Genomic DNA, 16,372 nt, shown 5'->3' with positions numbered 1-16,372 from the left:
ACAAGTTTTTGCTGTTTTTTTCTGGGTTGTTATTTTATGTTGTAAAACAAGTCCCCATCCATTGCATATGGTTTGGAGAATGCTGCATCGCTGTGAAGCTCCAGAAATGTTTTGTGGGCTACGCAGCCTCACCCGACCTTTCATCGGCATGGGGGTGAGTAGACTGAATTTTCATTTTTGGGTGAACTGTTCCTTTAAAAAAGGCATCATCACGGATGTTGCAGCACCATAAAATGTCAATATGATTGAGAATTTTGTATACTTGAGGTAGGTCGTTCCTGCTAGTCTATGTAAATGTAAAAGTGAACTGCAATGAACTACAAAACATGTACAGGTAATACCCACAGTTGAATTTTAAAAAATGAGTCACTGAGCATCAGGAACACTTTTAAAGGCATTTATTGATGAAATACACACTTAGGTTTTGACAAAAGCTTCTGTAGTTTTGTACGTAAGAAATTCCAGCCCCATTCTAGACCCAAAACTCCTTGAATTAAATGTGGCAATGGAAACCAGTTCATTACATGTGCAATAAATAACAATAATACAAAAAGGAGGCAAGGAAAAGGACACCTGAATAAGTGCCTGTGTTAACCTGAAAATTAAAAAAAAAAAACAAAGCGAGAAAAAAAAAATCTTCACAGACAAAAAGGGGGGAGGAAAGAAAAGAGAGAGAGAGAGAGAGAGAGACAAGACGAAAATAAAATCCAGTCGTTTTGTATTTCGGGTGCATTAGTGTATGTTCTGAGATTTCCTGGTCACCCTCAGGACCAGAAGGCATTTAGTGACCTGAGGAACTGACTGGAAAAAAAGAAAAATAGTAAAAAAAAATTAAAATTAAATATTGGAGTCCTACGCTGAAACCTGGAACCATCTGAGAACCGTATATTGCACATTTTCCTTGCAAATACAATAACCACATTGCCAGATTCACACAATTTAGTTTTTTTTTTCTTTCACGTTTTTTTGAGCATAACCTAAAAAAAAGAAGACAACTATGTGTTTGTTATACACAGACAGAGCATTGCGTAGACATAAACACACTTGGAATAATACAAAAAAAGGGAATTCAATTGCAAAATTCATAATTTAAGCCATTTTATGCATGAGTTCGGTATATTTCACAAAAAAAAGAGAAATACAAAATTTGTGAGCAAAAAGGTGCAAATCTCTTAATTCAATAATCAAGAAACTACTGCAGAAGTCACTTTCAGCATAAATAAATAACAATATAAAAAAAATGGACAGATTTATTGATGACGTTTGCTATGGCTCATGGGGGCACGCCACTGTGAGGTGTTTTTAATCAGATTTCCCAGTTTATTTGGGATTTACTGAAACCAGCAATCTCAATCTAACACTCGCACACACAGAAGTCAAGGGGAGGCGTTTTCAACTTTCAATGTTGTTAATCCTACCACCAGTGGACAATCTCTAAAAGCAACAGACATGATCCTAAAGTGGTAAAACAATCCATAATTTAACCAGTTATTTGCTCTTCAAACCGCACCACCCCATGGTGATGTGATTCAGAGCAAATCAGACAGCAGCTGCAGCAGAGCAGTGGCCAGACTACATGTATTTTTAAGAGTGTTTGAGAGTGACCCTCGAGGTCTCCCTCTCCATCACACACACACACACACACACACACACACACACACGCACAAAGCCTGCCTGTGAGATTACTGGGCTCCGAAATGAGGAAGAAAGAGCGAGCTGAGCAACAAAGAAAGCTATCACACTCCCGCAGTGGACACTTTTTACAACGGAGTGAACATGGAAGAGCCATTTTAAGTTGCCAGGAGTTTCAAGCCTGCTGACAACAGGCTTGAAATGAAGGTTGCCGAGCTTCTGAGACATTTACTCGTCTTCACATCATGGTGGAACATAATCTGCTGGGTCTGACAGTCCACGAGATCCACCTCGAATCGAAACTTCACACATATCACCCTCAGATACAAGCTGGAGATAACAAGCAGGCTGACAGGTGTTCAAGGTCAAAGCAGAGAAGATGAGGACGAGAGCTGAAGCTCTGACAGATCGCGGCCTCGCTCCATCTCGAAGACCTTTGGGAGCGGATACCGACCCCCTTCTGCAGCGAGGCAGAGGCCAGCCTCCTGTAAGCCTCTTAGCTTGGCTGTCAAACACAGCGGCACTGATGTCTCAATGTTGGTGCTGATAAAAAGCATGAACATCGATCCGTTCTGGTGTACGGGAGGTGAAAGATGCAGCCAGTAATATTCAAACACACACACACACACACACACACACACACACACACACACACACACTCTCTGGTGGTGATCAACAGATTTTTTTTTCTGATAGCCGTTCGAGATCGAGGCTCAATCTGACGCTCAAAACAGAAGCCTATAATAAGTGTGAGTTTCTCTTTGAGGCAGTAAATTGCAGCTGGCACACCCAATTTCTCACCAGTTTTCTTTTATTTTTCACAGAATCAGCCCGTCACAGTCTATGACTTATTTAAATTCCCTCCGTTTGCTTTCCAGAGCAAGCCCAGCCAACAAACCAATGAAAGAGGACAGGAAAAAAATGAAGCCAGCACCTTCTTTATCTGCACTGCGAGACAGGTCTGACAAGAGAAGACACGCCGAGGACTTGAGCACACACAGGTACAGTGCAAAGACGTGTGAAAAAAGGCGGCAGGAGAACAATGCAACACAGTGCTTCTTTTTGTGTCTCTGACTGAATCTTTCTCAAAGAAGTTTGAATCAAGGAGTTGTTAGCACCATAGAGAGCACAGCGGCAGAGATAGATGATTTCTGGCCGTCACTGTGGCAAAGGCCCCCGCATCCCCCCAAAAAAGACCCCACACTTTCCATCAGGTTCCCCATCCGTCACAGATTACAGGGTTTCTTTGAACAATACTTCAAAAATACACAAAGTGAAAGGTTTTGTTCACACTGCAGCTTTTTGTGCTGAAATCCAACAAACACCTGATACCTGTTTGTGTCTGAAAAGTCTTGCAACATAGAGAAAAAGGAATCCGCAGACGGCAATGTACAGATGGTGTTAATAGCTGTGAAAACACAGCTATGTTGGGCAGAACCATCAAGATGTAGGTCAAATACTTTGTCATCAGTTTGATCTTTTTTGGGAAGTTTTAGACCTTGAACCCACGCACATCAGGCCATCTGTTCTTTCCACTGTTGTGTTTCGTCATAATGATATTAGCATGTAGGACAATAACACAACAGGCAAAGGTTCAAGATTAGAGACCAAGTCACACAATGTCTACACAGTCAGCATAGCGGAAGAGGAAAAGAATATTCTTACACGCATCTAACATGATTCTGTCTTGAAAGATCATGTCTCAATGCAGAAAAGTCAAAACCCGATTCTCGCCTGTAAAAATCTTGTAAGACTAGGCTGTAGGTTCCTTGCTGGTGTAACATAACAGATGTAAACATGCGCATCATGTTTACGTTCTACTCTAGGCTACTTCTTGAGTTTTGGTGATGACGGTTGCGTTTGAGCAAAGATAACGTAAGTAAATTCATCTGTTTATTTACATTATGGATCATTACAAATATGCTATGATTTAAATGTAGAAAGTAGTCAAACAGTAAGAAAACATAAATCATGTATAGAAATCAAACATTTTGATGCATCGATTACAGTTTTATGATCACATTGTAGCGCTCTGAATTGAATCGTGAGGCACCCGTAGGAAGCAGCAGCAACTTCAGTGCTCTGTCTGAGGATGCATTCAGGCACAGTATTAAGTGTAGGTCACCCACATTTTGCAGCACCCAGGACCGTATACACATTCACTGTACTGTTGCGCGCATAAAGCTTAAAAAAAAAAAAAGAAGCAGGCGTTAAGAATAAAAATATGCTTTTTGTTGAAATTGAGGCGAGTAACACACAAGCTTTAAGCCTGTGTGGGATCTGTTCCATCAGACTTAAACCCCTGCTGCGAAAGTGAGCTAAAGATCAATGTGGAGAAATCTGATGTGAGGTGAAAACAGGGGGAGTTGAACCACAAAGCTGCAGTGTGAACGCAACCACGTCAAACAAAACGGGAAAAAAGTGAACACAAATACAGATGTAACATTTGTTTCATTGCCAGTCCTTCTACACAGTACAAAGCAGTGTGTACAGAGATGTGTGTTGATAACATTTCTCTGTTTTTGTAGTCATTATTATATTAGCACCTTGTTGGGGGGGGTGAGGGTTACAGCTTTATCACCTGAGGAAAAAGCTTCTGCACATTTAATCAGACTTAATTTTAAACAGAGCTGTGAGGTGACAACACTTTAAACACGACGAGGACTCTGACTGGACTGAAGTTACAGGTAGCTGAATAAATAACAAATAACATTGTTAAACAGCATTTTCCCAAATGTGAGATTGCAAACCAAATCAGTGTGATGTCAACCTCAGAGTGTCTCTAACAACTGGAGGAAAATTACTTGACATTATTTCAATGAAATAAGCCTTTAAAACACCAAGTCTGCACTTACAAAGACATAATAGCGCACATTATTACATTATTCCTGTGGGGAATTTCTAGCACAATAGCTGACAAGCTGGTGAGGCTCATTGTTTTTGGTTTTTAATCATTTTCAGGAGTAGATCTGGTTATATTTCTTTTTTTTTTTTAATCTTCGTAAGGAAAAACACCAATTTCTGATTAGATTTTTGTCTTTTTCTACTTATCAAAAGGTTCTTACAAATGTGTCACTGTTCACAATTTTTCATTGTTTTTTAGAAATAAAAAGGAAGAGAATATGTGCAGACAACACTTTTAATAACCCAAAATAAATATCAAAAAATGCAGAATGTTTGTGCTGCAGATTGTAATTCAATAATCAGATTTTCACCTGGTGCAAAGTGTACCAACTCCAGGCCAACATTTTTTTTCACTTACTTTCCATGTCTTTAGGTACCAAAATTGGTACAAAAACTAAAAACCAAAAACAATGAACACTCTACATGTGTTACTGGATTAAGGGACTTGAAACAGGAGGAGTTTTGGTTGAGCTGGTTCGGTACAGACCTGTAGGCTAGAAAAATGTCCATTTAATACACACGTCATAGGTCCTTATGTGGCAGGGTTCCTATACATTTTTCAATCTCCAAATCCCAAATACTCCATCTTTAAAACTTTAGAGATTATGTTAGATATACAATAGTGGATGTGCTTGCTGACCCAAAGATCACTTTGCCGAAATGCACATGCCAAAATACTGAAAATAATGAAAGGGTTTCCAACGGCTACCAGAGTTTTTTTTAATATCTTTCAGACTTGTAATCCAATTCAAGACAGTTTTCAAATATGAATATAACGATGGATAGGAACCCTGCATGTGAACATACAGACAAAACAGCTTGCTGTGGGCAGAAACAATGCACAGGGTAAATAACTGTTGTTTAATTACTGACGAGACAGGTCAGTGAGGTAATACTACTTGAGGTCTGACACGGCGTTCAGGGATCCAGTTGTGGTTACGTTAAAGACAGTTAAGCAGTTGGCTTTGAATGTTGCGAGTTAAGACATTTTGCTGTTGAACAGAACATTGATTTGCTGTGTCACACAGTTACAGTAAGAACAGCATCAGAAACACACGTGTAAGCACCAAATGACCTGAACAGTAGTCATTTTATCCAGAATTTCAATATCAAAATGTTCTAAAAACCTCAGTCCGTGTGCGAAACCTGAATCTGCGAGTTATTTCTCAAAGACTCGTAAATTTGTGTCTTGTGAAGTCTACAATATTGAACACTGGCTGTCCTCCAAAAAATTCCAAGTTTTATACATATTTTGCAACACAAAAACAATATCAACTCGACTTTCAGAAATGTTCTTCAATTGGTTTTCTTAAACACTTTGTGCGACTTTGCACATTTGCAACTGGCAGTGAGAAGAAACTGAAAAATACCCCATAAACACAACGATGTGACGTCAGTAATCTGCACTCCAGTTTTTCAAACCAGCCCATCTGTGGTGCTTATTCGTGCTCTGTAGAGAAAGCTTGCAGTTTACCAGACTTGTTCTTAAATGACAAATTTCAATTTACTTCCTGGTAGGTGAGAAAATGTTCACTCTTAAAAGGAGTACGTCACCCAAAAATGAAGTGTCTGTCATTTTCTGCTCACCCCCATGCCAATGGAAAAGTGATGTTTCTGGAGCTTCACAGCAGAACAGCATTTTCCTAAACCACTAAAGTAGATGGGAACGAGCAAAAACATTACGTCCAGCATAAAAAGTTCTCCAGAAGTTCTGAGGTCTCAAATTGATTTGAAAAGACATTATTTCCACACTTTAAGCCGAAATCTTCACTGTAGCTGCGAATCTAAAAATGTTAGCGCAAAACCCGTATGAAGCAACGGGTGTTTAATTAAAGGCATTCATCGTAAAGGATTCTGCTATCCAGCAGTATTGTTGTTTGTTTGGATAAACAAGGTAAAATAACAGGGTTTTTCTTGCAGTTCGCCTTTATTGATAGCCTACAGTTGCCAAAACAAACAAATACCTGAATCCCAAATTGAATCTGAATATATAGTTGAATATTTGGGTCCAGCTGCTCGTGTAAATAACGTATTTTCAAATCAATTTGGTATCTCGGGGCTTCCCTAGACTTGGATTATGCTGGACGAGCTGTATGGAGCCATTTAATGTTTTAAAACAAGTCTCTGTCTACTTCAGCTGTTTAGGAGAATGCTGTTTTACTGTGAAGCTCGAAAAATGTTTTGTGGACTACGAAACTTCACCTGACTTTCCATCAGCACGAGGGTGAGTAGATAATGACTGAATTTTCATTTTTGGGTGAACTGCGCCTTTAAGACAAGTGCGACTGGTTTGTATTTTACAGTTACAAAAATGATTCCTATTGCAGCTTTGAGAGAGAGTTTTGCAGTAAAAGTTTCAGCAAACGCAGCAGAAGCAAATGCACAGTGCCAACAACATCTGCTGCTAGCAGCTCAACCCAAAAGCTGTCAACAACATGTGGGCGTATCAGTATTCTCAAGGATGGATATTAAGGATTGCATGGTGTGAAAATGTAAGAGATCAAAATCAATAAAAATGAGCAAGTTGTCTGCCCAAATATTGCATTTTTATGTCTTGCAGGCATTTTGTAAATGATTGTTTTTGTGTGGTATTATTGTTAAGACAGAATTGGTTGATAATAATGTCCCAAAAAAAAAAAAAAGATGACTATAGCTGTATTTTATAGAAGGCAGGTGAGATGAGGAGCATGGGGGCGGGTTGGGGGGTTTGAAGCTTTCTTCTTATCTGCCCTAAATTCATGTAATGCTATGAGAGCAATGTAACATACTTAAGACCCCACATACACACAAATGGCAGAGGATTTGATATATTTGTTTTGTGTCTTTGTCAGACAACATAAAGATGCATTTATATATTTTGATACTGATAATGTGTCTGTCTTTAAAAATCCTAATTTATCACCTCCGGACACTTAACGCCCAAAATATAGATAGCACTTCTGGGATCCACTTTCTCTTTTTTTAACAGTCTAAAGTCTCTCTTACTCTCTTCAATCTCTCTCTCTGTAATGACATTTTATGTACAATATTGGTAATATAGAACATAAATTACTACACAAAACATTTTTAGCCTATTCACAATTGACAATCATCAAGAACCCAATAGCAAATTAGACAAAGCCAACAAAATGAAATAAAAAAAAAGATTCAGAGACAATTTACTTGATAAACAGCTTAAAATTGATGCCTGTTATATAACTTTCTCCATATACTTTCTGTGCTCCCAAGACGTGTCGAGTGTGTTGTGATAAGAGAAAAAAAACACCTTTTTATAAAAAAACGTCCTCCTGTCCTCTCAGTCCTTGTCTCCGGAGGATGAAATCTGCATGAAGCTCAAAAAGACGGTCACTTGACTCCCGACATCTTGTTTGCGTGTAAACAGAGCACCAGTAGTGTCTTGGTTCCATGTGTCTCTTCTGTACAAAAGTATAAATATATGCTTTCTCTCCATTTTTTTTTTCTTTTTTCTTTTTTTTTTTTGTTCACATATCTAGGATGTCGCGGACAAAAAAATGGTTGTTTTAGTTCCTAAAAACACACCAGTGTTGCAGTATCTGTGCTGGAGGTTGCCAGTTTTTGTTGTATTTGTTCCCCACCCTTTAGATCCCGATTTGCTGGCTTGTGTTGACTTTTACCGTCGGGTGTTTGCTTGGTGTTGGTTGATCGTCTTTGCATAAATAAAAAGGTTTCGGCACAGTCCGCGGCCACTGGGCCAAAAAAACAAGGGAAAAAAAGATAAACAACCGTTGTGTCCGTTTTAGCTACAGCAGATCCATCTTGGGTCTGTAATGGAGCAGGAGGGGGGATTTCTGTAGGGGAAAAAACCAAGACAACGTCAGTATGAGCAGTTTTTGTGGAATAGACCGCAATTAGATTGAGAGTATACCTACGCACGCTATGCCTGTCAAGCTTTGTACTGCTGCACATTGAAGCAGTGTGGACATAAGTGAGATACTTAACAAGAGTTGGTCTTTTTGTTCCAGCCTACCAAAACCAAAAATGTTGAGAAAAATTGTAAGGAATCGATTTAACAGCCAGTAACGTTAGCAAGTCTAGCTTGCAACTGAAGAAACTTGATGAAAAACATCATGAGGTCAAGGAAAGATATGAAGGAGTTTTCCTCAGGACTCACTGCAGTTGGTGTTTCCTAAGAGAATTTGACTATACTTGCACGAGGGCCTCAAGTAGCTGTGGGACATCGCTACCTTCTTTCCTTTGGTAATCGTCCAGCGTATCCTATGCTAAAGGTTATTCGCTCAGTTAGGAACCTTCCTAAGCAAAAGGACTTTACGACCACAGCCTGAGTGTTACTCCAAGGCTAAGAGCATTAGCATGTTACGAGCTAATTAACATTGTTTTGTAAAGTGTACTGGGATTCTGCCCTTGATATATAATTGCTTGACTGATATAATAGTGGGGCCTGCAAAACAACACTGCCTTTATTTCTTGTGATAGCATGGATCATCATCAACTGATGAGGATGCACTAAGTTAGCATTATCTGCTACATGTAGCCATTACTTGGATACGAGTCAGTTGGAAACATTAAAACGTCTCTCTGACAACGTTTTCAACCGACTCATGCAGAATGAACATACCACTGATTAGCTTGCTAAGAGGCCATTGTAGGCCAAAAATTGACAGTTATGCCGACTAAAAATAAGAAGCGGATTGTGACAAATTATGTCTGTAATCAAAGACCAACTGTTTCGTAAGTTACCACAAATTCAGAATCATTACAAAGCAGTGTAAGAATGTAAAGCTTGACAGGCACAGCAATGGTAAGGGGGGTTGGGGTTTAGGACACGGTCAGATGGGGAAGATGTCTCTAATAAAGCATTTCAGTTCATTCATTGCATCTCAGCATTCTGACACAGTAATGGGAAACATAATATTATGAAAACATAAATATAGAGCTTTGAATATATTTTTTGAGTGAGGTTTGATGAGTAAACGTTTGACTAATTAATCATCAGTCAAAACCGAATCAGACTGATTAGTTTAATAAGACTGAATCCTATTCGGTCTACAAATCAACACAGCTACAGAGGCCTGTAGCAATGTAAATTAAATTTCACAAAACTATCACCACATTGTGATGCAATATTTGTGTGTATGAGTCACCTTAAATCTCCATCTTGTCACAACAACAAATTTCAAAGTGTGGTCCTTTCCCAAGATTTCCTCGTTGCATAAAATGTCCAGCTGTGAAAAGACGACAAAAGAGCAAATTAATGAACAACTTCTGACCTCAGTGTTTGAACATCAACTTCCATTTCCCTGCAGAGAGTTTAGGAGCATAACTAGACTTTGACCAACACTGGTTGGAGGAACCTGCTATAGGATTATCAAGCAGTGTGGTGTAAAAATGAAGCTTCCACCACCCATATTCTGCCCCTTGGCTCCCATTTTTCAGTAATACATCACTGTTTGTTGAAGAGGAAGCAGATTTTGACATGGCGTGGCCCCTGGCTCCTGAGCAGCAGTGGGGCTTTTTGGGAAAACACAGAAATTCAGCAGTGACTGAACACGAGACTCGCTCACAAATCTACATCTCCTCCTGTGAAGTCAACATTGATATTCTACTGAGCAGCACTTCACATCTGCATCTGCCAGTCAATACTGAGAGACAGAGAGGAGGCTGGAGACAAACACTGCCACAGCGCCACCTGCTGCCTCTGACTGGAAGGAGGCTCTGATGGATAAACAGCAGCCGGCGTTTATCAGCACTGACAGAGCAGAGGAAACCGTCCAGATCTGTGATTAGGAGGCGACCAAAAATAATCCAGAGGGAGAGCTGGAGAGCTGTGATTTCATCTAGAGAGTCAATGAGGGCTTTTGTATCAAAAAAAAAAAACAACAGAAAAGAGCCTCCTTGAGTTCCTTGAACAAACCAGAATGTGTGTGAATCACAGCTCTGGGACAATGCTTATAATCTCTCTTTGCAGGTTTATTTTAATTACACTTCTTCATTCATGTCCATGCTAAACAAAAAATACGCAAAATATTTTTCTTGTAGTGTCTCAGAAATAAATATTTGCTGGTTTTCTTTGTCATCTTTGACAGTAAATTGAAGATCTTTGTGTTTTTCACTGTTGATTTTCACTGACACGTTCTAGACCCAGATGATCATTTGGTTGCTTCAGAAAATAATTGGCATATTAATTAATATTGTAAATAATCAGTAGTTGCAGGCCTATATGCAATAGACATTGATGGCACATTATTTTAAGACAGAGATAGAAGTAGAGCTGCAACAACTAGTCAATTAATTGATCAGTGGTTGAAAGAAAAGTAAACCTGCAGAAGATGATTAATGATACTTTTTCATTCAAGTAAAGCAAAAAATAAAAAACTTAACTTCTTTTATCTTCACAAATGTGAATATTTGCTCATTTTCTTTTTCTTCTGGAATTGTAAACTCAACATCATTGGGATATTGACTATTGGTAGCACAACACTGACCGAAATGGTTATTCTGTTAGTTGAGAAAATTATTTTTGGATAAACAAGGAGTCAAATATTTGCTCGTTAGAGATTCTTCAATGGAAGAAGAATTTGGAATTAGGAATTTGATGTCTGTCTTTGTCGTTTACAACAGTAAATGAAGAGTCTTTGTGTTTTGTACTGTTGGTTGGAGAATGATGAGCATTTTCACATACATTTTATAGACTAAATAGTAATCAATTAATCCTAAAAAAACAAACAAATAATAACAGATAATCGATAATCTAAACTAGAATGTCACTCAGTAGAGCACCATCCTCTGCCGAGGCCCAGCGGTCCCCTTTAATTCAATCAAGCCTAATCCAATATCTCTTAAAACATTTATTTATTTGAATCTACATCAAATCGTACTCACTCAGAGATACTAGACACCTAAATACCCCTGATTTTTTCATCAAGACCCATCCATTACTGCCTGAGAAACTGGTGAAAATGTAGAAAAATGACCAATTCTCAATGTTATAGAAAGTGACAAACTAACCAACAAACACAAGCAAAAACACAACCTCCTTGGCGGAGCGCTACAAGCATACTCCAAAACAGCCGCAAAGCACTCAGAAGGTGAGCCTGAGGGGGTCACAAGATGATTAACAAGAAAAGAAAGGAAGGAAGAAAAGAACGACTTTTCTCACGTCTTTGCTTCTTTCTTGTGACATACCAGAGAGTTTTACCTCCTTCGGACTTTATAAAAAGGAATAATTAAAAAAAGAAAGCATCGGCCCTTGTTATATCGTAGGTGTGGAAGTGAAAACCACACAAATAAAATAAGCTGAAGGTTCCTTTATGAGGTAATATCTCCTCCAGTCACTTTGTAAGATTAAGTAAACCTTGTTAAAGAGGTTGGTCTGTTGTTCTTTTCCTTTATTCAGGCGTTCAGTTCCGGCAGACACATTTAGATGGGTGACAGGACCACAACGGTGGGTTTACACACTTGAGGAATGAGTAAATAACACGCTGTTGTAACGCTCTGCGCTGAAAACAGAATCAGTTTGAACAACAGCTTTTGATCGTCAATATAAAGAACAACAAAGGCTGGTGAGGAGAGCGCCGCTGCCTCGCCAAAGTTGTGCAATGGAGGCCGACGATATGATGGAGCCTGCCCACTCATCTCTGTGACAGCCAGCAAAAAAAGACAGAAAATTAAAAAATAGGACACAAAGGCGTCTGTGATGATTATTCACAGCACTCTAAAAATCCATCTGTCAAATTATCGCCCACCGCTCTCCCCTGCTGCTCCGAACGGGGCGGTAAAGACAATAAATAGAAAAATTACCACATTGAGATATCATGGGGGCTCGTTTCCTGCTAAATATAACAAACACAACGGCCTCGCATGAGTCAGTGCAGGAAAGTATGAAACTGACCTTTATGTAATTTCTTGTGATTAACTAAACTTTCTGATGCACATGGCCCAAACCGTCCAGCTGGTGCACCAAACACGTTCAAACAAAATGGCAAGAATTAAAACGATTTGTTACAAACTGATACAAATCCACTTTGGAGAAAAAAAGATGCAGTCTGTCAGATTTTTACAAGCGCAAATGATTGTTTCTACATGATTTGTCAAGCTCGGGAATTAAGATGACTGAGAAGAATAATCCATAGTCATGCTCATCGTGTCACAAAATTAATTTCAGACTGAAAATCCTTGAAAAGAAAACCAATATTTCCTTTTGGTCACTCGTCTGCCTCACCATTTCAGACTATCAGCAGGTGGTAACTGAAAAAATATTTGACTGGTGCCAAATGTTGGTTTAAAGGTTATTAATATGTACAAAACTAAACTTAAGCAGGAAGAGAATCCTTCTCTTGACTTGGTTTCATTATCCTGGGATCTTTGTAGTTTCACAGTTGTATCCCTTCACTGAAACTACATTTAGCATGTGACAGATGTACAATGGTCTCCTCTTAGTGCACCTCTTTCTGGGCTGGTTGGAGTGTGTTATTATCTGTACCTCATTAAATGATGTCAGGTTAAGCTTTTTGGCGATGAACTTCTTGAGGTGGAGGACTGTGGCTTGTGCTGAACAGCGGATCCACTTGCGCTTCAGACCTCGAAGCTTGCTGCTGTTGCACTCCAAGCAGATGCTGACCTATGAGAGGAAACACAAAACATGAAAACATTAATATGAATCTATACAGGAGTATCAATATCTATTTCAGGCGAAAGGGCAACAGGGTATGTAAATAGTAAAGTGAAAGTCACAATAGGGAACAGATTTGAGAAAGACATCGGTGGCCCCCAGAGGACGAATCTTTGTGACTCTGGAGATCACCTGACTTTTGATTTAGCAACAACAAACAGTTAAAACAAGAGTTAAAAACTTCATGTCAAAATATCTCAAAAATATATTTAAAAAATCTCACTTTTTAAAGATTTGCAGTTGTCGCCATTTTTCATCTCTTTCAACTAGAGATGTTCTGATACCATTTTTTCCCTCCCGATACCGATTCCGATACTTATGCTGTGGGTATCGGCCGATACGAGTACCGATACCGATACCAGTGTGTTATAAAAAATGATATATATCATACTACGCCTGCATGACTGTGATATGATTATCATGTGGTGAGGCCTGGCTCAGGTTAAACCCTTTTGTAAAACATGAATGAATACAGCAAAGAAAGCCATTTATTTTTAAAAAGAATAGTATAAAGCCGAATTCAGCACAGAGCAGACAGGAAGTCAGACACGAAATAATAACATGACATCCGGTTAATTTTCAAAATAAAACACTCCGTGTTGATACAAGCACAAAAACCTCAAATAAGAGACAAATGCGCGCTCTTCTTCTAATCCTTCAGTCGGGAACACTTCGTGTTGTTGTGTTTATAACACATACATATAACTGCGGTCGTGTGTGATTATGTAATCATCGCGGGAATTCCTCGGTTTCATAACTCCAGCTGATCGGCGGAGCTGCACTGTGGCGGACTCAGAACACAGCTGGTGGGGGTTGAAGGACGAGGACGACGGAGCCAAACCGTACCGGAGCCGTAACGCAGCGGACAGTATCCGGTAGAATCTCGGAGCTAACGGAGCTAGGCTAATAAATTACGTGGTATCGGATCGGTGCCTGGACTCCAGTACTCGCCGATACCGATGCCGGCATTTTCGGCAGTATCGGAGGCATTTCCGATACTGGCATCGGAATCGGAACAACTCTACTTTCAACTAATTTATCTTTTGTTGTGTAAAGAAAATGGCTGCCTCACACGACCACTAGCTTGGCTGTCAACTTTTAGTCTCGTTTGTTATCATGAAGTAGGAGAACAACAGGGGCAGTGCTGCTGTTTTTGAAACCAGTTTTGGGTTCACAGCTGAACACAAGAGAAGCTAACTTTACACTCTCAGCATCTCAAACTCTGCAAGTCTATTGACCACAAATGACCTGAGAGTTACTTATTTCCTCTATTCTTTTAAGAAACAGACTTTAGGATTATAACAAAGATGATATGATAGCTGGTTAATTCAGGCACTGGTGCCGTTTTCTAATTCTGCTGGTCCTGCACGTCTCATTGAACCAGTGATGTCTGTTTGAGTTTGGCTTATTGTGTTCTTTCATGCGACCGAGTGTTGCTGCTATTGGTCTGTGCACTTGTTTTCCCCTGAGGTGAAACGGTAGGTGGTTTTGGCAGTCGATGGTTGCAGGAGTCAGAATGCATTACTGCCATTACTGAACTCCTGCTCCCACAGATCAAGGACCAGAGCTTTAGATTTCTTCATCTGTGGGTGTCCTTCTGTCTGTCTCTCTCTCTCTCTCTCTCTCTCTTCTGAGGCAGGAAAAAGCACTATCACCCTGGTTTGTGCGTAAACTTGGAAATCATCTCTGTTCTCAAATAAACACTGGCAGTGCTTCAGTGCTCCGTAATATATCTGCTTTCCAGTGGCGCTGGGGATGAGAGAGGCTCATAATGTGAAATAAAAGCCTCGGTGGTGATCTGGACTCCACTGCAGTTACATTACATTACAGTACATTAGTGACGACGGTGTGGAGCCAAAGAGTCCTGCTACAGCTGTACACACACTCTCAGACGTGACTGATGCAACAGCATATCAAGAAAATATCACGCAGAGAAAGCTTATCACTATTTTACAGGCTCATTACTGAGTCCTGGATGCTCACAGTTGTCTGAGGAAATACATCTACTGGTGTTGTTTTACTTAAATCTGTGTGTAGTTGTGTGTGAAAGAAAAGCTGAAGCCTCTCCGTGTGAGTATTGGGTTTGGACCGCTAATAAATCAGGCTTTGGGAATTCAAGGCTCGATTAATAATTCAGAGCAAAGCTGCGTTCTCCAGTTTCTCCAAAGTCGACCCTTTAAACCCAAAATAGCCGTAGTTCATTAAGTTTTCTCATCTTTTCTCACCCCACAGAGATCTTTACCCTGTCCACAGACTTCATACCTCATTTGAATATATTAACCTCTGAAACTTTGCTCATAATAAAGGTTTTTCTTTGATTAATGGTGGCTCTACTGTAATCCTTTTTTGTTGTTGTTTTGCTGCTTTCCTGAGCTTTCTCTGGCTCTGCCTCACGCCCCAAGGTTACACTCTGAAAGGTCGTCCAGAAGACAGCGGGGAAGTGTTCTGGAAGTCGGCCATGCGTGCCGGTTCGCCTGCCGGTTCTTACATCTGAGTGGCTTCTGCATCTTCAGTGACATCTTGATGGGGGGTCAGGCAGCTTTCTGGGACAATTTTTGTCCCACATCTTCATCCTTCGTGATGGCAACTGCTGCTATCCTTCCTCTGGTCTTCCTTCTCTTTGCTTTTGTTCACATGTATCGTGTAAGACTATAAACCCCCTGAGATGTACCATGTTGTTTTATATTTTCCAATCTCCCTTTACCACTCCCTGCCTTTCTAATGCAATTCATCTTTCATTATGACATCCTTGGCTCTCTAATATTTGGGCTGGTTGCTACATTGTGGAAAATAAAAGGGCTTTTAGGGATGCTTACAGCATTAAATGTCTCTTTACTGTTTTATAGCTGAATGACAGTTTGTATAAGCGAACGCAAAAGATATATCCTTCAAGTAACTAGGAGTGGGCAGTAAGCACATGTTGCTGGGGCATTTCTTGAATTCCAAAAGGACTCGTTTCTTCCATACAGCTCCTTTGTTCTAAAGATAAGCTGCAGCATTAGTTTGGAGTGTAAACAGTCACAAATTGGTGGGTAAACATAAGGTAGTCTGCACAAAGAAAGAAATGTAAAAGATTCCTTGAAGAGGGTCTAAATACAAGGTTCTGTAAATAGGCAACACCTCCATCAGCCTCTTATTTTTACACAGAATGAGACAACTCTTTCAGGTTATCATGGCAGCAATCAT

At 39.7% G+C, this 16,372-nt stretch overlaps 1 protein-coding gene across 1 annotated transcript in view; it reads right to left on the bottom strand.

Moving 5' to 3' along the window:
- Positions 1 to 383: 383 nt before the first annotated feature.
- Positions 384 to 16,372, bottom strand: part of pcgf3 (polycomb group ring finger 3) — a 75,981-nt gene continuing 59,992 nt past the window's right edge. Inside the window, exons 8-10 of the mRNA XM_084353674.1 lie at positions 12,998 to 13,135; positions 9,660 to 9,740; positions 384 to 8,345 (exon numbers count right to left, since the gene is read on the bottom strand). Coding sequence (XP_084209800.1) covers positions 8,298 to 8,345; positions 9,660 to 9,740; positions 12,998 to 13,135 — 267 coding nt within the window. The 3' untranslated portion in view covers positions 384 to 8,297. The remainder of the gene's footprint in view (positions 8,346 to 9,659; positions 9,741 to 12,997; positions 13,136 to 16,372) is intronic.

The sequence above is a fragment of the Pagrus pagrus genome (assembly GCF_965226575.1).
Source record: "Pagrus pagrus genome assembly, chromosome: 5".
Lineage (NCBI taxonomy): Eukaryota > Metazoa > Chordata > Actinopteri > Spariformes > Sparidae > Pagrus > Pagrus pagrus.
This window is presented reverse-complemented; position numbering and strand designations above follow the sequence as displayed.